The sequence below is a fragment of the Phasianus colchicus genome, chromosome 1 (assembly GCF_987193195.1).
Source record: "Phasianus colchicus chromosome 1, bPhaCol1.hap1.1, whole genome shotgun sequence".
NCBI lineage: Eukaryota > Metazoa > Chordata > Aves > Galliformes > Phasianidae > Phasianus > Phasianus colchicus.
The window spans coordinates 52,719,654-52,742,037 of NC_143436.1; the positions used below are offsets into that span (position 1 = coordinate 52,719,654).

Below are 22,384 nucleotides of genomic sequence, written 5' to 3' on the forward strand. Positions count from 1 at the left end.
AAGCAGATTCCATGATCCCATGAGGAAAAAAACACTTATCTCCTTTCATTGCCTCCGAGACTTAGCTGTGAGTTTGCTCTCTGCTACTTTCTGGCTCTCAGTCTCTGCGTGTACTTAATAGAGCTCCCCATAGCAATAGCATCCTTACCTACTCTGCCTTGAAGCCACGTACAAACTGTTGGCAGAGAGGAAACAGTTCACTTTTCCTCTGCCTACCTTGCCTTGTGCCCTCTGTGCAGACAGGTAGTCTTGCTAACAGCCCCAGCCCTTTTCACAGAGCATAATGGCTGCTAACTGTGAATAAACAGCTGAGACACGTTCTGTCTGTCTTAGGGGCTGTAAGCACTTTTAGAGTCCAAGTAATATATGAATATTAATAGAATGACCGCAATGATATAATAAAAGCAAAGCAATACATGTCCTCAGGAACATGATAATCTAACTTCAAAAGCAATTACCATCAGTAACAAAATGCAGAGAGAAATCTAGGATTACTGTAATAAGATTACCTGATCTTTCTCGTTTGTTTCCGTCACTGCCTGTGATGCTGTTTCACCTTCTCTCTCAGTTAGTTTCACAGATGCTAGTCATTCCAACCATTGACAGGCCATGTTGGATGCTGAAGAGGAGTCTCACTCTCTGTCTTATGAGATCCAGTCAGCTGCTGCTGCTGCTGCTGCTTGGTCTTTGCCCTCCTCTACTATTGCGCCCTGGCTGTCTCCATAAAGTTTTTCTGCACCCAGTATCTTCCTACCCATGACAGAAAAGAGGAATGGGAAGACGTGGAAGAGTTAGAAAAGCTGGGGGTCTTTGTGAGGGTAGAAGGCAATAGGGAAAATAATTGTAAGGTCAGTATTGTAAGGTAGGGACAGAGAGTTGATGATTATAAAGGCTCTTAAAAAACTCAGCTTTATTAAGCAGGACGAGGAGAGCTCAGTAATGCAGTGCATAGGCTATAGTCCAAGGAATTCTTTTCTAGCTTTCTGAAATCCCAATCAGTGCCCAGTGCTCATGCTCTTTTCACTCCATTTTCAACCCTCCACCCGTGATCCATGTGGCACATGCATCCCAGAGCTTGATGACTGACACAGCTGGTAGTCATGGCCTTAGACAGAGGGTCTATAGGGAGCTAGGCAAGTGCTCAGGGGGCTTGAGACTCATATAGCTGAGAGATGCAGATGGTACAATGGAGAAACTGCTGAGATAAACAGTGATGTTTCTGCAGAGACCTTGGTAAATCACACTAGGGATGAGCATACCAGCTCTGTGTATGAGAGACTGTTCTTCACTGGTGGAGGCAGCACTGAAAAGACAAGCTGTCTGCTTCTGCTTGAGAGGATATCTGTACATATATATTGGTGTTGAGGTAGACAGACAGATAAGAAGGAAGGAAGGGAGAAAGAGAGGGAGAGATAGATGTAGTTATAGATACAGTTCTATTTCAGACAGACCACTAAAGCTTCTAGTGTCTGGAGGACAGAAAAGACTCCTCCAGAATTTATTGGAGATCTCATCTGGGCTCTCAACTCATACTGCACTTGCTCAGTTGCACTTACACAAGAACAAAATAGGACCTTCCTTGTTCTCGGAGAAAGTAAAAATGGACTGGAACACAGCTAATAAATAAAACAGGTTTAATCATAAGTGGCATACATATTTATAGATGAGAGGGAGAAATGGTCGGAAAGTTGCTGCCCTGGAAATGGGGTTAATAGAACAGTGTATTTTACCAGTCAATATACAGTACCAATGAAGGGTGGAACTGATAAATGAATATGGGATTTTGAGTCCCAGCGGCTAATTTTCATGGTCAACCATAATTCCTAGTTTTCTGTCAAATTACAGAATGAACTAGCTCACAGCTCTGACCAGGACACAGCAAAGCAAATACAGCCAAGAATAGAATTTGAAGGTGAGGGAGAGACACAAGGTACCCGAAGGCCATTCTGAGGTATATAAACCATATATACTCTGCTGTTGTGTACATTTTGGGGCCACACTCTGCCTGCAGTTATGCATGCACACCTCTTGTTTTAGTCAGTGAGAGCGGCAAGCTTACATCTAAGAGAATGTATGTGGCTTTGATGGCAAAGAAAAGCAGATCGAAAAACAAAACCAGAAACAAGACAGGGAGAGAGCTAAAGACAAAGAAGCCTGGATGGATTTGAGGAAGGGAAGGTGTGAATGATGGCTGGCCAGCCAGTTCAGCCCCGTTTGGACAGCCAGCATGAAGCTTCACTTCTGGAGGTCTTCTGTAGCACAAAGGTTTCCGTCAAGGTAACCTTTATCAAACAAGAGGAAAATTCATGAACAAAATGACTAGAGATATATTAACAAAATAAATCTGATGGAGCTGGTTGCAGATCAAGAGTCTACAATCAGTCAGTTTCTACTGTTGGAGGAAAACCTAGTCCTGCCATGAAGTGGTTTAAGCCAACGTGTGGTCAGTCTCAGCTGATACAGGCAGAGGGAAGGAACCATTGGTCTGTTGGCCAGCAAGGCAAAGGATGGCATTCGTACTGTGGAGTTTAGAGTTGGTGTGGCTGATTTGAGAAACTATCACACCGGGCTTGCAAAGCAGTCAAATGTATTGGCCTTTTGCAGAACAATTTCATTTTCAATCAATGTAAATATTGCGTAGTTTTACAGATGGAAAACACCTTTCACTTCTAGAAAGTAGACACTGTTTTGATATCAAGCACATCTGCCATCTGATTTTGCTAAGAACCCACACAATAAAAAAAGCAAACCCCAAATAAAATCTATAATACAAAACAATATTCACGTCAGTAACTGACCCAGCAAGCATAAAATCAAGACCTTCTTGCAGGCCCCCTCAGAAGTGACTTAGAGCCTTGTGTCCGTATGCAGAGTCCACTCCCTTGGTAAGACTGCTGTTCTTTGAAATGAAAGTCCCATATTTTTTAAAGGAGTGCTCCTCACATGCACACACACACACGCACATACAAAGACATAACCTCCTCTCTTAGCAAGTCCTGCACACTGGGTAACTGCTGATGCCTTCTGTGCATTTTTGACCTACTTTCTTTGTAAGGATGAGGTTGATTTTTCTTTACTTCTCAAGTCTGTTTTCTTTAGACAAAAAGGGGAATGAAGGTGGACTACATTATAGAGAAATGCACACTCAGGTGTATAATTTTTCCTAGTTGCTTATGAGGTTGATGTTATTTACATTCGTTGACTCAGCAGAATCCGCAGGAAGAGTTACCCTTCTGCTGTGTAGGGTTTCCTCGATGAACCCAGTGAGCCCGTTCTGTGCTTCCACAGACCATTTTTCTTTAAGGCACTTCATGTGGATGATGACTTCAGCCAGAAACACAAGCCTTCTTCATTGGATTGTGCATTTCTCCCTCTCCCTTGACTGACCTTCCCTGAGAACTTTCGATTTGATGTACTTCAGGTCACTGTTGACACTTGGCCGGCGAGCAAAGGGAGAGATCATGCCATAGGCATCCATGTCCTTCACTCGCCGCATCCGGAAGGATTTCTGTTGGAAAGTGTCCCCATACTGGATGGAGATTTTCCTGTGGAGAGCAGGGCTCATCTCATGAGGTAACTTGGCCATGCTGAAGAGAACATAGAACATCTCATCCACGTTGGTGTTCTTCTTAGCTGAAACTTCAAAGTAAGCACAGTTTTCATCACTGGACACAAGGTTCTCACCTTCGTCTGAGCGCACTTTGCGGTAGATTTCACCGTGGTCGTTTTTGTTGCCACAGATCACCATGGGGAGGTCAGCTGATTCCTTGGTTTTGTTCTTCAGGCAGGATTTGACCTCGAGGATCTGCTTCTGGAGTCTCTTGACCTCATCAAAGGATTCTCTGTTATCCAAGCTGAATACCAGGATGAAAACATCGCCTGCAATTGAAAAAGGAAACTGTAAATGTTTAGAACAACCTGTGTCAGATAAGCTGATTTTCAAAAAACAATACATTTATTTGCTGTCTCCCCCCCATAGTTGTTGTTCTTTTTTTTTTTTTTTTTTTTCTGTGATCCTTTTGAATCTCTTAATTCTCTTTTACTTTAGTTCCAGTTCTTCCAATCCAACTCCTCACTCATTTCTGTAGTGCAATTGCTTATGGCTTTGATGTAATTTCAGCCATATCTGAGTACCTACCCACAGGTTGCACTGGACTTGCAGGTTATTGCCCGTTTGTACTGTCCTTTGTAAACAAGTTTCTATCCAGCTCTGCTGCATCGCTTTTCTTTTTCTTCACTTTGTCCGTATTGCTATGTAAAACAGCTATTCTTACACCAGGAAGAGTGGAGAACTAGTATCCATTCAGCCTTGGCCTTTTGATTACACAGTACAAGAAACACCTGAATGGAAGATTTCCAGCTAGTCAGTCCCAAACGCCTAAGTGAGGAATGAGTGCTTTCCCAGTGTTCACTGCTCTACTGCTATTTCATTTTCTCGAGAGAAATAGACCATGGAAAAAAAGAAATACATAAATGACACAGATCCCCTGGCATTTCCTTTTGACATTTTCTGACATACAAATCCTTTTGCAAAGGAATCACTGCCTGTTGAATGACAGTCATGTTGCAAGTGTGAAGAGATTTCATGGACAAAAGCTCACATCCACATCCCAGAAACTGGCCCTAGGACCTCCCTGAATGCAGATGGTAGCCTGGTCTGATATGAATGTCATGTTTCACTGGTTATCTAGAAAGGAAGATAGCAGACCCAGAAAGTTGGTTTGTTGGGAGCTGTGGCTGAATATATATCTCCACTGTCACTTCTGCAGTTCAAGAACATATCTTAGCTCACAACAGGAACCGCTCGACAATGGGGATGTACAAAATGAGTCCACTATTTTCCCTCTAATTCATTTGATTAATTGTAGACTTAAGGAGAAAGGGTAAAAGTAGAGTGATTTTTTTTACTGGTATATTAAATCAAGGGAATCAGGCTGGGACTTTCAAGAAAAAAAAATCTTTGAGCTTTTCTCTGTTTGAATTCCCTGCCTGTGCATTTTACATTTGCTTTTCACTGCTGGTGTATTATAATGACATGCCTGTTTTGTCCCTTGCTGGTCTTTATTGCCCACGAGATTTTATTCAACCATTCATTTGTGACGGCAGGAAAAAAATATGTTGCAGGAGAGGGAGGTGGTAGAGCAGGGGAATAAACTAGGGGGAAATCTTAATTTCAGACCTTCACCCAGTGGACTTCTCTGCGGCTAGTGCATTCCATACAGCATAGGAAGCATACCAGCCAGGAAACATCCCTCTGGAGAAGTGAATCTTGCAGTGAAATCCCACAGCCCATTTTGCTGTCTCCCAAATGCATCCGATCCCCAAGAAACACTCATCTCCATGATATAGTTTTCAAGCTACACTTTGTCATTATAATATTTTATCCATTGTTCCCTGTTTGCAAACTTTCTTCACTTTCTCACCTGTCAGGATAGAAAGCCTCCTCATAGCAGGGAAAGGGTGATTCCCTGAGGTGTCAAGGATGTCCAGCTGATACATATCTCCCCGGATGTTGTAGACCTTGCGGTGAAAATCCTCAATGGTGGGAGTATACTGGTCCTCAAACCGGCCATTGAGAAAGCGTGAGACTATGGAGCTTTTCCCCACCCTGGAGGCTCCCAGCACCACCATGCGGTACGAATTCTTGGCTGGCACATTCAGGGTGCAGTTACCACTGGACATGGTTTTCATCATTGCTTGGACCTGAAGGAGGAAATGACAAAGTTGAAGGTAAGAAACTGTGTGGAGGACAGAGTAGGGATGTTCCATACCATGAGTTGGTCAAAGAGCGCTCTGGCATTTACACTGAAGATAGCATGGTTTTTAATTGTAATTTGCTATTTTGTTTAAGCATTAAGGGCTAATTTTATTGGCTGTGTTTGAACTTGGACACCAGGTTTCTTCCCACCACTTGCGTCACTTAGACATTACCAAATTTTTCAATTCTGGTTCTGTTTTAGATGCATAAACACAGAGGTCAGATTTCCCAATATACTGCACCCACTGAGGTTACCATCACAGTTCCTAATGTACTACATCCACTGCAGCTGTCGTCAGGACCTAGACCACTTCATTTGGTTGCCTAAATAAGAACAGCTCACAGCATGCATTTTCTGAGATCAACCAAAAGTCAGACAGAAGCCCAAATCACGTTTGACATCTGTGGAAGCTAGACATCTCAGTTATTTTAAATAGCTGGTCCCATATAGCCTACATTGCTGACGCGAGGAGTTCAAGACGCAAAATAGCACTGAGTAGTGATAAGTTCTGTGCCTTCAGTGACCTTTCAGGAACCAGAATTTAATCTAGCTGCTTGGACTGATAGTGTGGGAGCTCCCTACCAAGAAACTATCAGTGCTGCAATTATCACAGCCTTGCAGTAGGATGGCTGACAATGGATAGAGTTGCAGTAATAAAGATTTCATAGGAGTTTCAATCTTTATACATACACAGATGTTGTGAGTATCACAGTCATTGAGCGTGCTAGTACAGGAGGAGAAAGGACAAAGGACAGCCATCTTAAATTACTATCTGACTAGATTTCCAACCCCTGGCAAGGTAAATGTGTCTCAAGACCTTGGAGATCATGTTTTGATGCTACTCAGATGCAGAAAACTTTGATGGGGAAATAAAAAGGAGGGTCGCACAGGCATTTTACATGTGCTATTTCAAATACATTGTGTGCTGAAAGGAAAAATACAACCCCAGTGTGGGGAAAGCTAACATTAAAGCAAAGAAAGTACATTCTGGTCAGAGTTTATTTTGGTTACTAGGATCTTATTAAAGAATAATCAAGTTCCCACTGTGCCGTTTATTTAACTTAGGTGTTGTTTACTTAATATTACAATTTGAGCACTTTATGTACACTGAAATATCATCTCTGGGTCCAGATCTGGATTCTTGTCTTTCCCTCGAGTGAATTTTATCTCCCAAGCGTTTATGCAGCTGACACTTATCTCAGTCAAAAGCTTAAAATCTTTGACTTTGTTTAACATGTGCAAAGCACCAAAGCAGAAGTGAAGATACGGCTGCTGCTAAATAAAGGAGTCTCTGGAATTCTAATCCAGAATCATTACAAGTGCTATAGCCCGAGGCAACAGCAAAACATGACTATTTATGATTATTGCTATCATTTGCTAGCAGCATGTTCATCCCTATATAAAGCATAGAAGAAAATGCAGCACTTTCCTTGAAGTATCTTATGGTCTAAATTACACACAGAGGTCAAGGCTGCACAATATCAGAGGCAGACAGTAATGTCAGATTATAACTTTGGGTGTAAACACACACACACAGTTATGGTGCTGCTGAAGTGACAACAAGGAGGACACCTGTTATGGGTTGGACTGCTTTGTTTAGAACAGGACCCATCTCCAGCACTGCAGAAACACCAAATTTAATCTGAAACAACACTTCCATGTGCAGTGTCTCTATCCTACATGGCCAGTCCAATGCTGTCAGGCATCCATGGGCCAGACAAATGTCAACAGAACAGCTATGGGATACTTCCTTTCACCCTCTCAGGCTATATTTAGCTGACAGAGAAAAGCAGGGAGATAGATTTTATGAGAAAAAACACCAGCTTCTCTACAGCCAGTGCTTAGAAATGAGTCAGCTCCTTGGACCAGGAGGGACTGCTACAGCTGCACTCCTGGCTGACTCCTACTATGTGTACTGCTTTCTGACAGGTAACCACTGAGCTGCTGGCCATCAGGAACCCCCATCAGGTATCAAGGGAGCTGGACGTGTTACCGTGCCTCTTGGACAGCTGGTTTTGCACCCCAAGGGCAGGAAGTGCTTCTGTCTTCCTCCTTGACATGGACTCCATTGTCTTAGACCTCAGCTAATTTGTGAGCATGGTGGTGATGAGTTGACTGTAGGACCAGAAGTCTTTTCCAACCTCAGTGGTTCTATGATTCTAATGCCACAGGACCCAAAACACCTTGGAGAAGGAATTGACACTGTGGCACATTTGGCCACTAAGTCATGCTGCTTCCCACCTCCATCAAAGACAAAATCCCATCTGCAAGCGTGTGCGTTTCAGGATGCTTTGCCCCAAAGATGCACATGCACTGAGAAGGAAGGGAGGTAAGGACATGCAGATTTTAATGTATTAGATAGTCACTCTATACTGCCTGTCCTCATTCTGCCTGTCCAGGCATTCAGTTAAGAGGTCTCCTCTGCTTTCTTGACTGCTTTTTATTTTACATGGAGTCTAACGGTGCTTTTCAGCACTTTGATTCCTGGAGTTTCTATTCATCTCATCACCTCTGCTGCAAATCTGACTCAGAGCATGCCGGTCAGCTGGGAGCTTATGTTTTTTTTGTGTGTGTGTGCTCTCTTCTTATTCCCCCACTTCAGCTTTTCTCCAGTTCAGCGCAGTCTTCCTTCTTTCCTCCTTACAAAAGGAAAGAAACTTCAGCCCTCACTCCCAGCACAGGGACTCATACATTGAAAAAGATTAAAGACAGAGGAAAGGAACTAGAAAGGAGCCACATGCTCATGTACTAAATAAAGCAAAATCAATCAGAAGAGAATGAGGAGGCAAACAACCTCCAGCTGGCTTTAATCTACATCTTTTCCTTCCAGTTTATTAAATGCTTAAGCATAGATTAATTCTCAGTGGTACCTTTTTCTTTATGCACTGTCTCCATGGCAGAAACTTTGCATTACTATTTTATATTGGTAAAGGGATTTCAGAATGCCAGAGAAATACAGGCAGTGAGTATTATCTCCAGTTAATAAAGGGAAAGGCTTGCGTGCCCACAGAGAAATGAAACAGCTGTCCAAAATCAGCATTAAGCCTCGTTTCATTGGACTCCCTGCATCTTCAACCCCCACTGTCTGTTCTGTAGGTGCACATCAGAGCAAATGACAATGCACCTGATTTTCCTCACTCAAAAAAGCACTTGTCTGAGTTCCAGTGAGGTGCTGCCAGGTTTAGTCCTGAGCACCTGGAGAGAACATACCTAAGAAAGCAGCTTTTCCACCCAAGCTCCCCAGCTCCCATCAGGGAACACAGTGACATCTGCTTATCCTCCCTACTGCTCCCCATCCACGAGCACATTCCCAGAGCACCTTTCTTGCACTCCACTGTCTTTAGCTACAGTTTGATGCTTCCATTTGCCATCCAAACATACTTCAGTGCATCCAGCTGAAAACAACATAGATATACAAACTGCATCATGCGTAACAGACCTGGCACCTGTTAATCACCACTAGTACCCCTCAGTTCCCATGCACACTCAAATCACTCCTTTGGGATGTTTGTCTCCCACTGCCATCCCAAACTCCATGCTGCTCTCTTACCTCTCTCTCCTCCGAGGAGCAGCCCTGGGTCTGGGCGTTGTCTGATGAAGTTGGTAATTTTAATCAGAGGCAGCTATGCTGTAGAAGGCTGTCGTCCTGTGGATCCCACGTTGCTTGCCTGGGGCTCAGCTCTTCACCAGTATTTCCTGGGAACTTAGCAGGACTGGGAGGGACTGCAGGGCTCCAGAGGACGTCCCCCCATGGAAGGCAATGACTAGATCAGGGCTAAAGAAGGGTCTCCGGACCAGCAGCAGCTTTTCTTCTGCTCCCAGCCTCAGGTGAGGAGGAGAGGCAAAGTCTCCTCTGGGCAGCTCTGCTGGGGTAGGGGTACCTTGAGCAACAGCTAGTCCTGCAAGGCTGGGGGTTCATCCACCCTCTGCCACCTCAGACCCTATGGGGAAAAATCACTGAGGGCATGGAAGTTTTCTACGGCGAGCCTAAGCTTCCCCAGGTCTTGCCTTGCACACACACCCCTCCCCACAAGCTTCTTTTCTTCTGACCTGGGATTGGTATTGTGCTATTCTCTTTCCAGGACAGAAAGGGTTTGCCTTTATGTTCTCCAATTAAGTTTTTCTCCTTCCCTCCCTGCCTTTCTCTCCCTGGCTCTCACAACTACTGGCAAATTGCAGATTTCCCTTCTGTAGGACTCACAGATAATTGGCTCAACTCCTCCCTTGAAGTCAGTGTCAGACACAGGGGAAGGAGGGATGCTGAGGGGGTGGGATTTTGAGCCTGTTGAAAAATCTTTTATTTTTTTCCTTCTGAACAGAAAGTTCATATGCATTCCAGACTGCACATTCCTTTTCTTCCCACCAGAAACCTGTACGCATGCATGTGTGGGGAGCGAGTTAGTGGATGTGTATGAGAGACAGAGACTTCGCTTTGCCAGCTGCAAATTCAGAAGCTGTTTCTAAAGACTGCTTCTATACTTCAGCACTGATATTTTCTGCGAGGCAGAAGTGGACTGACTCATTTCCCAAGTAGGGGCTTTCTGTGCTTTCTCTCCAGAATTCCCGTAACTCTTTTGCCATATGGAATACAATCTCCCGTTCCCTCACCCTCAATGTCATTCTCTTGGGATTGCTAGTTGATCTTATTAAGAAATAAGGGTGATGTGTGACTGCTGTTAATTCATTAATATTTAAATAAGCTAAACAAGCATCGTGGGGAGGCAGACAAATCAGAGTAACAAAGGAAAATTAGAGTGAATTCAAGCAGTTTGCTCTACCCTTGTTAAAGAAGTGTGTTTGCAATTTATTTCATCATTTGCTAACTCTGCTTTTCTCCTTTTTGAGCTGAAGAAGTAATAGTTTAGACCGTAATGTCTATTATAAAAGATGAAAAAAAAAAAATCATTTAAAAAAGAGTTAAAATGAAGTATTTCAGCATTGCCTACTTACGACTTCTAATCAGATAAAAGGAAGAAAAACACTGAGATTTTCAAGATATTTTGACAATAAAAAAACAAAAACAAAACAAAACAAAACAAAAACAGAAGGGAGGTATGGTTTCTCAAATCCAAATATACTCGTAGTTTCAAGTCTCAACATTTTCTCTCACTTTCTCTTTGAGCAAATTTACTATTCTTTGAAGAAAAAAATTGTCCAACTTCATCATCTGTTTCCTCTCAAGAATCCCCACAAGAATTTGTGCTGTTTTGGTGGAATTCCATAGGTTCTTTTCTTTTGGGAAGCAGCAGCTCCTGGCTTCCTCCTTGTACAGACAGCTTCAAATTTGGGAAGGAAGAGCACAGCTTGGCACAGTACCACCAAAACATTGCTGGCTTCTTCCAGGAGCCAATGGGTCATGAGGTGCTAATGGGTCATGATCTGAACTCGGCTCTTTTTAGACCACAATACCACTGTCAACTCGAGTCTTTTCTCTTTGGTACAAAGTTGATGAGCATTTTTACTACTCAGAAATAAGATATGATGTTTTTCACTCCTAAGCCATCAGTTCAGATCAAACCTTCACTGAAAGGTGACATCTTAGGTGACTTACCTAAGATGTAGCTTAGATCCAAATTAAGTGACCAGCATGCTGGTGTTGATTCCACAGAAAGAATTGCTGCTGACAAAATTAGCATAAAATTCAAGTCCTATACTGCTACAGAGAATATACTCCTCTTTCATGTCTATAGCTTGCAAGAAACTGAGTTCTTTGCAAAAAAAAAAAAACAAAAACAAGTGTAGAGAAGTGTAATCATTGTAGAGACCACCTCATCAGCCTGGAATCTCAGCCTACTCAAGATCTTTGTAAACCAAATGCAAAACTCTTGCCTAGCTGCCTTCACCAAGCCCAGACTCCCACTCAGTTGTCTTCTCCAGCATTTAAGCTAGCCATTCCATTTCCTGTAAGCACATCAAAATAGGATGGGAACATTCTCAGCTAGGCACCTTGGCATTATTTGGTCTTTCAGCAGATAGCTAGTAAGAAGTTACTTTTAAAGAAAGCCTTCAAAAGATAGCTGCTGACTGACTCTTCAGAGGCTCAGAGATATTTCTGTGGCTATGTTGTTGGGTATTTTTTTCCTTTTTTTTTTTCCTTTTTTTTTTTTTTTTTTTTCTGTGTGTGCTCAGCAGTTAACAGAAGGCCAAGACTTCCCTTGTGGCTCAAGTATCCCTGCTTTTTCCATGGCTTCTTGGGGTACCTTGTGGAGAAATAAGGTTAATTCTCAGTACTTGCCCAATGGCAGGGATGGCAGCACCTCTCTGCTTCCAGAGCTGAAAAGGGAATAAGTGAATCAGAGTGTTAAAGCTATGGCCATAAGAAGCATCTCAGCAGTTTTCTCTGGTCAATCAGAGACCATCAACCTTTCTTAGAGCTTGTGGCTATTTACTGATATAAAAGTCAGACATACAATGAAATATGGTCCGAAGGCATTTATTCCTCCTACTCCTACTGTATGAAGAAATCCAAGCTGAGCTTCTCATGTGGCTAATGCAGTCTCAGAGCATTGCAGGCTGTGCCTGCAAGAACCACCATGACTACCAGGGGCTATGCCTGCCTGCTTGGTGCACTTACCAGCATCAGCATTTGGGCAGTGCACACTTGTGGAGCAGAGGTGTCACCATCTGGAGCCATCCCTTCAGCATCTTTCGATGCTGGCTGCAGTTGGAGATGCAGGCTTGATACGATTGGCTGATGCAGCAGGACCAATCTGTTTCTCTCCACCTTAAGGAAAACGACAGAAGTGACAATCACATGCTGTTCAGTTCTGGTCAGAATTAGTTCAAGACAAAAGATGTTCCACGGCTTTTGTCTCCTCTTCAAAAGCATATGCAACAGAGATTAAATATTTAAACCAGCTATTCTCTCTTTCTTCCCATTCATTTTCACTCCCCTCATTATTCAGTAAAGCAGGCTCATTTTTCCACCCCCTCACCTTCCCTCCTTCCCTCCCACATTCATTTCTCCTTCGTGGTGCCCCTCCCTTCAGGCATTGCTGGAAAGTTAGTGTTCAGGAGCCACTCAGCTGCAGGTAGGTATTATTATGCCCTGAAAAGCACATAGATGGGCAAACACAATGCTTCCCCTGAATTACTTGTACTCCCTGGGCATTTAAACTCCTCCAGAGGTATTATGGGGTGCAGGAAAATAAGTGGTGATCATCAGTGGTAAGAGCAGTAGTACTTGGGGAGAATACGGGTGGAGAAGGCATACATTTGAGAAGATGATGATCTGGCTTGTCTTATTGTTCCCTTCAAAGGACAACTGTCCACATTTCTTTATGAATCTGTAATTTGTCAGCATCCCAGGGTGTAAGATGGGTTAATAATATTTACTGAGATCCCTGCAAAATGAAAAAACATTACTTCGCTGTGAAGAGCATCCAGATCACTTCTTATTTGCCGCATTTGCTATGAATCATTTTTAAATTATATTTTAATGAAATATTATGGAAAAAGGATTGCATTTCTAGTCTCTCTCTTTCCTTTTGCCACTAAGGGCACAGCACATCTGGATTTACTCACCAGATATTCACGCACTCCTTCATTTTCATCCCATTGTTGAAACTTTTTAAAACTTTCCCCATCTCTGGAAAATTGGTAGGAATCAAGATTAAGGCTAAAAAAAAAAAACCCTCCAAAAACCATCAATAAAAGAGTATTCAGTAAGATTTCAGGGAAGAACACGAGGGAAAATAATGAGTCACAGAATCATTAAGCTTGGAAAGATCTCTAGGATCATTTATTCCAGCCACCAGCTCATCCCCACGATGCCCACTGACCATGTCCCTCAGTGCCACATCCACACGGTTGTGGAACACCTCCAGGGATGGTGACTGCACCACCAGGGCAGCCTGTGCCACTGCAGCACCTCTCTTTCTGAGAAGAATTTTTCCTAATACCCAACCTGAACCTGCTGTGGTGCAACTTCAGGCCATTCCCTCTCGTTCTATCACTGTTACCTGGGAGCAGAGGCTGACCCCCACCTTGCTACAACCTCATTTCAGGTCACTGTAGAGAGCCATAAGATCTCTCCTGAGCTCCTCTTTTCCAGACTGAGCAATCCCAGTTCCCTCAGCTGCTCCCCATCAGGCTTGTGCTCCAGACCCCTCACCAGCTTTGTTGTCCTTCTTTGGATGAAGTGGATAACAATTCATTTCTGTACACTCAGTGAATACTAAGGGGGCTGTTATGTGGTCTCCCAGTCCTTACTGGAGGAAAAGCCACCAAATCATGTCCTACACATGCAGAAGGAGAAGTGATGCACTCACCTGACAGTGACTGTACTGACATTGCAGGAAGGAGTAGGCGTAGGGAGAAATCATGATGTTCAGTCCCCATTCAGGACCCATCTCCCTAGCTGCTCCTGCCCAGTGATAATGGCATGGATGGCAGTGAGCCCATGCTTGTCTCTGCTGGTGTGTGACGCTGGGAGGAAGGGTTCATTCAGTGAGCTCCCAAGGCTCTCCTCTGGATGGCACCATCCCAGTTCTTCCAGAAGAGAGAGAGAAAGGATGCTTTTGAGGCCATTTCTATAGCTGCTGCTATTTGGCACCACAGGATGTGCCCTTATTTTCTCCCTTTCACTATCCTGACTCACTTACCAGGGCTGATGATTGTCTCTCAAAGATTTTTACCTGTGATGGGAAATGAACAACTAAGGAGGGCAGAAGAGAAGGAGGAGTTGAGGAAGATGAAGAGAGAAGAGCCTTGCAAAAGTCTTCACAGAAAAATCTCTGATCAAAAGCACAGTAAAGGCTCATTAGATGCAGGTACAAACAAAGATATAATGAATAGCTCAGAAGTAAGAGGCGATGCATGAAAAATGCATGAAATGGAGACAGACTGATGAGCTTGAGCCCTCCATAGCACACACTTTGCTAACCATTGTTCTATTTTGGTCTCCATTTGGGGAGAGGAGGGGAAATGCTGATCTTGCTCTCTGTGACAGCGATGGGGCCTGAGGGAACAGCATGGAGCTGTGTCAAGGGAAGGTCAGGTTGGAGGTTAGGATGAGGTTCTTCACTAGAGGGTGGTGGGCATGGAACAGGCTGCCCAGGGCAGTGGGCACAGGCCCGAGATCCTGGAGTTCAAGGAGCATCTGATCAGTGCACTCAGACATAGGGTCTGACTTTTGAGTGGTTCTGTGTAGAGCCAAGATTTGGACTTGGTGGTCCTTATCTTCCACTGAAGCTGTGCAGTATGAAGAGACCTTCTTCAGTTGCCTTCTCTGATGCTGCGTGTTGGTACTGGCTGTACATCTCTGTGACTCTGGGCACATTTTATTTGGCTCTGAGCTTCACTGGCTCCTTCCAGAAGAACAGCCGCCCCTTGCTGATGGTCAGTATGGATGCTGTGTCCTCAGCATGGGGTTGATTGTTGCTGTGCCCTCCTCTATATAGCAGACCAGTCTTACGCTAGAGCTTGTGAGAGTACAGTGCTTTTTCTTCTTTTCTATTGCTCCCTGTTCTTTTTTTTTTTACTGCTCCTTTCATTAAGAAAAGAAAAAAAAAAAAAAGGAAGTTTGGGGGATTGAAAAACGTCTTATTCCTTTGATCCAAGAAATATTATACGCCTGTATTTATAATCAAAGGGAGTCAGTGAATGAGAATAATTCCAGAGTAAAGAACAGGTGAGAATGACAGATCATTTTTTATATTTCTTTTTGTTCTTGTTCAGTTTTCCCCTCTCAGAGGACTGCAATCATGTACTCAAGATCCGGAATGAAATCCATTATAATAATAATGATGGTAATACTATGTACTCTTAGTGCAACTTCTGCTAATATCTCCATATGCATTGCAAAAACCTAGAAAGGAGCCGGAGCACAAATATTTCAGCAGTTTTGTAGAATCATAGAGTCATAGAATCATTTGAGCTGGAAGGGACTGTTAAAGACCAGACAACTCCCCCGTAACAAACAGGGACAGGTTAGAGGTGGGAAAACCAAATGTGGATGCAGGTTTTTAAGTAGTGAGTCTCAATTGACTCAGGAGAGTGAGCACCTCCAGATGTGAGCTCCACACTTGAAACTATCTGGAAACTGAGCAACCATTGTTGAGGAGTTGTTGAGCCTGAGCTAATCAGCTCTGTGGCTGTTGGCCAGCTCGGAGCATGAGCAGAATAAGTCGTATCTGTCTGCAAAGGGCCATGCAAATAGCAGCCTCCAGGCAGCAGGGCTGGAAATAGAGTCCTCATCTCCTCCTCTGTGCAGAGCACCAGCTGGTGCCAAGAGGTGTGTATATAGCAAGCACTGGCCGTGGAGTAGCAAAACCTCCCAGGGAAGTAAAGCTAATAATGGATGCATTGATAACCTCGTCTGTGTCCTTGGAGGGAACCCGCACGCAAAGCCACTTTGGCTTTCAGAAGGCTGTGTTGCCTGCTGCAAGCTCACCACGAATGTATGTCAGACCCTCAACAGCTCAAGGCAGCCTGAAAAGCTGCAAGATTAAAACAAACTAGAAAAGAGGAAAGAAGCCCTCAGGGTGCTGCAAGGTCAGGTTTTTCTCTGCAGCAGCAGAGACCAGTAAAAAATCAGAACCCAGACTAAACTTCTGTATTTTCATGGGGGTCCTTAGGCTGGGGCAATGCCCTGCACAGCAGATGGTGTAAGGCAGCACCAACCTAGCTTTGCTGCAAGCACTCTTGCCGTGCTGTACAAACCTAGAACCCTGCTTTCAGTGGTGTAAAGAGCTATCATTTTGACATGGAAGCCTATCACAATTGCTTTTACTCTGGTTCAAATGACTAAGCAAGCTGCTGAGGCATAGGAAATAAGGCCCAAGGCATTTTCTGTGTGTTTGTTCTGGCTGAAGGCTCAGAGGACGTGTACAGGAGTATAAATTTGCCCATTACCTTCTCCACAACTCTGCGTGCTCTCAGCCCTCCTCTGTTCAGAGGAGCTTGTTCCTTCTCAGGTAATCTCACAACAATCCAATTAGCAAGAAAACTTTCTGCCTTCAGCGCCGGATGAGACAGCCACATTATTAAAGGCTCCCATTGGCTCTGACCTGCACTTTGCTTCAAAGCAGAGGGCAACTACATCCGTGAAATGAACAGAAGGGACAAATTTAATTAGTGCCAAACTCACCCATCAGGATTCCCACTCCTGATAGTGGCGGAGTGCAGAGAAAAGGAGCTCTGATTTATGTGGCAGGTCAAACAAAGGCAGGGAAAGGAAGAAGATAACCACAAGAATTTGTTCACTGCTGGAAATCTCTGCTAATTGGGATAGGATGCAAAAATTCAGAGCTGCTTCATCTACCAGGCAGCTCCATGTGGTACAGACCTAAGCCACCTCGCCTTTTTGTTCTGTCTTGAGGATTTGACCCTTTTATCATGCAGAAAAACTCTGTACAGTGCTCTTTATAAGGTAGGGGGCAGGGGAAGAAACATAAGGAGTTTGATTTTTTTTTTTTCATTTTTGCGTTTGAAGTCAGTTTACATAAGTGCCCCAAAATAGCAATTCCTTCTTCTTGTTGTCTCCGAGAGACACTTTATGCTATTTTAATGCGGCAGAAAGGAAACCAGGCACACGGATTCATGGCATGCTTGCAATTCCTCCGTTGAGTGACAGCACAGGCTCAATGGTGCTGGTGCATGTTGGAAACCAGTTCAGCAGCACAGGTGATGCACTGGGAGGATGATGTAGAACTGCTGCTGGTCTGCGATGCCTCATCAGAGGCACAAAGGCAATGGGGATGCACAATTCCCAGGCCCTAGAGCCTATCCCACCAATGGGTATGGCATCTGGACCATTCCTAGGTGCTTTTTCTCTCGGGGAGATGAATGGAAGGAACTGGGGACACCAGTTGGCATGGCAACCCCAGTATCTGCCTCTTCGGGCTTATGCAATCACACACAAGTTGGGAAGGTGTGAAAGGGCACTTTGCACAAAGCCTCACTGCCATGCAGTTTGCATCCCAGGCAGCTGTGTGGAAATCAGCAGTCTGCCAAAGCTTTGTGCTTCCCCAAAAGTCCTCACCTTGCCATGCTTTTCCTTCTGGCTTTGCAAACCTTTGGGCAACAGAGACCTCCAAAGCATCTCTCACCCTATCTGTCACCCACCAGAGCACACGCAGTCAGGGCTGCACTGATAAGGGTGACCAGCTCGGTCTTCTTGCCCATTTTTCTCTTCTCCCCTGCAAGAAAGGCAGTGAGAAGACAGGGCTTTTCTTTGCAGAATGGATTGCCAAGTGGCTTTTCCATCATAAGGCAGTTTATGGAGACGACTGGTGATTTGCTTTCATCAACTGTCTTTGCTCATTGCATCCTTAGTTATGAGTTTTTTAGCGGCTGTACCTATCATGCTTATTTGAGAATACTGAAAAGGGCAAAGAGAGAATAAATATGTTGTCCTCACTCTATCTGAACTAGTTTAAGCTCTTGCCAGCAAGGAAAGCTTGAAAGTGGACAGATAGGAAGCTTGGGAAGAGTTGCAAAAGGGTGCTGCACTGAGCCTAGCATATCGCTGCTCAATAACCAGTGCAAATCCCTGTGATTTTATGGTAAATCTTCTAACAGCTGACGAGATTCAATCTGTCCCAGATTTGGATCCATGTGATGAGAAAAAGAAATCTCAGCTTTCATTTAAAGCAGGAAAAGCAATGCAAAGACAACAAGCCAAAGCCTCTGTGCTTACAGAAACATTGCTGTCTCATTTAAATTTACCCGACGAACCCAAAGGTTTGGAAGTAATGACAGATTCTTCCTATTTTCAATTAGAAAATCAATATTAATAACATGCAAGCCAGTCTCATGATTCTAGGGAAAGTGACTCATGCTTCAAAATGTTTGGAGAGGTGGTATTGACACTGCTGGGAACAACTTCAGTGCCTCATTAACACCTAGCAGAGGTGCTAGGGCTTCCTGTATAGCCATCTCATAAGCACAGAGCCTTGGCTGCCCAGATCTTAACATTTTTATATCCTTACTGCCTTGGCTTTCCAAGCATGCCCTGCTATGTTTCTCAGTGAAGCTGGCCAGGCTTCTTTAAGCAATGGATTATCAGTTGTGGGGAGCGTTTAGCTGGACAAAGTTTAACCTGCTCTCTAACTGTCTGGACAGCTTCTTTCTTTATGGAAAGCACCTCTCAACAGGATGAAGCTTTCCAGCACTCCAGATTCTGAGCTTCAGGGCCTTTGTTATACAGTTTGCTGGGAGAAAGCTAACATATACAATTTTATTTCTTTTTGGTGGTGATGGTATGTCTAGGCATTTCTCATTCTCTGGATGGCAGGGAGCAGGGGAAGGTGGCGGAGGGAGTCGGCGAGCTCATCCCAACTGATCTGACATAAATCCACATGCGCCTATGAAAGGGGAACAGTTACACAAGCTGCCTTCAATGTCCTTTAACAGCTGTCAAAAACGCATCCCACAAATCCAGCTGAGTTATCAGCTGAAGAGGCACTTGAGATGCAACGTAAGGAAGACTGTCACAAATAGGTTGCTGTGATGGACTGGACTCAGGAGTTTGTTTCAGGCCCTGGGACATGCTCTGCTCCAACTTCTGTCTCACAGCCAGCTTGTGTATGGCTCACAGCACTCCTAACAATGGATCTGTGATGGGAAAGGAGGGAGGGATGTCCACACCATGCCCTGCCACCTCCAGAGGGGAATGCTGCTCCTACAGCCTGCTCACAATAAGCCCAGACTCAGTGGGCTCACAGGTGAGAAGAAAGTTTCTGTATGTTCATCATTGCCTGGGTGAGATACCACCTGAATGTAGTCCAGCCCAAAAGATCCTCGGGTCCACAGGATTCAGTGGCCTGTGTCTGTAAGCTCCACTCGGCTCACTTGTTCGATCAAGCCCGTGTTATGACACTAAGGAGAAAATAGTGGGTAGCAGTGAGAGTGAGATGGCAGGTACTGTCACCTCCCTCTGCTCACTGCTGAAGGAAGGCAGGCAAACCTACGACTGAAGCACGTCACTAGCAAATCCCCTGAGATCACACAAGTCATAAATAGTTGAGAAACATGTTGCAATTCAGTTTTTAACTCTTGCTTGCACTAAAGGTTTTCTAACTGTCTAACTAAAGGTATTCTCTAACTGTCCCACACACATAGAGTAATCCTGGAATATCACCTGCATCTGCTTATGGTGATGGAGACTCTTGTAAAGAGAAGGTATGGCCTTTTGAAGCTGTGACAGAGAATAATGCATAACATAGGCCAAGGTTGCATTTAATTTTCTGGCTGGCAGACATATACACCACACAGTCAAGCCAGATTTGCTGCTGGCATAAAGTCATAGAATCATGGAATCATAGAATGGCTTTAGGGACCTTAATGATCATCCAGTTCCAACCCCCTGCCATGGGCAGGGCTGCCACCCACCAGCTCAGGCTGCCCAGGGCCCCTCCAACCTGGCCTTGAACCTCCAGGGATGGGGCACTTGCAGTCTCTCTGGGCAGCTGCACCAGTGCCTCACCATTCTCTGAGTAAAAATTTTCTTCCTAACATATAGCCTAAATCTTGCCTCTTTTAGTTTAATGCCATTCCCCCTTGTCCTATCACTATCAGACCTTGTAAAAAGTCAGTCCTCCTCCTGCTTGTAAGCTCCCTTCAAGTACTGGAAGGCAGCAATGAGGTCTGCCTGGAGCTGTCTCTTCTCCAGGCTGAACAAGTCCAACTCTCTCAACCTTTCTTCACATGAGAGGTGCTCCACCCCTCTTATCATAGCTTTGGCCCACCTCTGGACCCAACTTCAACAGCTCCCCATCCTTCCTGTGCTGGGGCCCCAAGCCTGGGTGCAATACTCCAGATGAGGCCTCATGAGAGTGGAACAGAGAGCAGCAATCCCTTCCCTCTCCCTGCTGGCTGCCCTTCTTTTGGTGCAGTCTAGGATACTGTTGGCTTTCTGGGCTGCAAGAGCACAGTGCTGTCTCATGTCCAGGTTTTTGTCCATCAGGACCCTCTTTAGCCATGGTTGCTTTGCGTTCTTCCTACTGTGGCACCAGTAGCAAGCCTAGCCTGGCATTTGGACACAGCTATGAAGTCAGATTCCAGGCATTCACAGGAGATACAGGAGGCACCATCAGTGCCTCCATGGTGCTTCACTGCCTACTGTCAGCTTAGAGGAGGAAGTCATCAGTGAATAGATCTAAAAATGGAATGAAGAGCTCTTGGAGGGGAGTGGCTCCTGAGCTGTGGAGAGCCTTCTCATTGTTCTGCTGCCGCCCTGACGTCTGTCTGTTTGCACAGTGAGAGAATGCCAGCCATTTTCTTGAGCTTAGCCTGACTGCCAAAGCTGCCCTCAGATGAGAGTATAGCCAAATTCCTTCACATCTCTGCTGCTTTCTGTTGTCTGCTATTGTCATGGAGAGTAAAAACGATCCTACATAAAGCACTCAAACAATATGGAGCTGGAGTCACTGGATGTGAGATATGTCTGACACACTTGCCATGAGATCTTTAAGGGCCTCTGTAAGACAAGCATATCTCAGTTGAGTTTTGTGCAGCAGCTGTGTCATGGAAAACCACTGAACTGCTCTACAGGGTCCTTTTTTTTAATCAGCAGAATGCAAGTGAGCATGCACTTACCAGAGTCCTGCTTAATAGAGCACGCCAGGCATAGCAACATACCTTTGTAGGCTTTGTCTCCAGTGGGATTTGGGGATGAGAAGGGAGAACATTACAAACACTTCCCCTACTTCATGTTCTTCTGTCACTTGTCACATCCTAGAACTTTTCTCTCACACCCCAGAGCTGACTCTGGCCAGTTTCATTCAAAGTAAGGCACTGGTCTCTCTGCTATAAGGCTCTCCTCCCAAGTCTCCATGCAGACAGCAAGAATCAGGAGAAAAATAACCTCATTAACAGAAATGGATTTTTCTCTCCACGCAGATGGGCAGTGAATATTTTTAAATGCAGTCTCAACAAGATGTGCTAATTGGTACCACTGTAACCCCACAGTCCTTTCTCATAAGCAAGCTAGAGAACAGATGGGTATTATTATGAAACTCCAGGGAGATGGATGGCTGCATAGTAAAGTGGACACGCCTGGCCCTCCTCCAGTTCTCAGAAAGGACCCCAACAAAACACTTGATTCTGAAACCCAGCCTACAGTCACAAATTGTCTTGAGATATGTTCACCAATCCAAGCTCAAAAACATCAGTACATCAACAGCCCAGAGAGGGAAGGTATATGTAAAAGAGGACAGTAAGATCACATTGCATAAAACAATAACTGTTGAAAACAGCAAAAAGCACAGAAGTGCCCTGGGAGGAAGAAATGCGAAGCATCAGTGTCTAAAGAGCCACTTGAGAGAAATAAAAGGCAGCAAATTGATCTTGGCTGTGCAGGCCATGTGTGTCAGCCAGAAAACAAACACAATTTGGCCTACATTGGTTTCTGTCACAGCCTTGAAAGGCAATACCTTCTCTTTACATGATTCTGGCCAGTAAATCATTGGAAAAATATGAGCTAATGTGTGGTCCTTTTGTTACCAACAAGGTTTTGGGAATTGTGGAGTGCCTTGTGACTCCTTTGCCTGGAACCCAGCTGAAATCATCCTCTTCTCGCAGGGGACCACATCTCTTTGTTCTCTCAGCTGTACCCTGCCAGAATCCACCACAAAAATATGTAGAAGAGATGCCTGCTTTTGAGATGCCCATTTTGCCTTACA

The 22,384-nt window shown here is 44.5% G+C and overlaps 1 protein-coding gene across 2 annotated transcripts; it reads right to left on the minus strand.

Annotated features, from left to right (window-relative positions):
• Positions 1–1,467: 1,467 nt before the first annotated feature.
• RASD2 (RASD family member 2) lies at positions 1,468–10,023 on the minus strand. Of its 2 annotated transcripts, XM_090143069.1 has the most exons (3): positions 9,310–10,023; positions 5,424–5,703; positions 1,473–3,879 (listed from the first exon to the last, which is right to left on the minus strand). In XM_090143069.1, the coding sequence occupies exons 2-3, from the start codon at positions 5,692–5,694 to the stop codon at positions 3,350–3,352; spliced, it is 801 nt and encodes a 266-aa protein (XP_089999195.1). In that variant the 5' UTR covers positions 5,695–5,703; positions 9,310–10,023; the 3' UTR covers positions 1,473–3,349. The 2 variants fall into 2 exon arrangements, with proteins under 2 accessions (XP_031455938.2, XP_089999195.1); XM_031600078.2 differs by lacking the exon at positions 9,310–10,023 and having other exon boundaries at positions 1,468–3,879.
• Positions 10,024–22,384: the final 12,361 nt, after the last annotated feature.

Bases quoted from the DNA above. Each gene is read 5' to 3' on its own strand.
- RASD2 (XM_031600078.2), bottom strand. From the start codon at position 5,694: ATGATGAAAACCATGTCCAGTGGTAACTGCACCCTGAATGTGCCAGCC. The intron at 3,880-5,423 runs GTGAGAAAGTGA...TTTCAATTGCAG, and splicing joins GAGGCTTTCTATCCTGACAG to GCGATGTTTTCATCCTGGTA.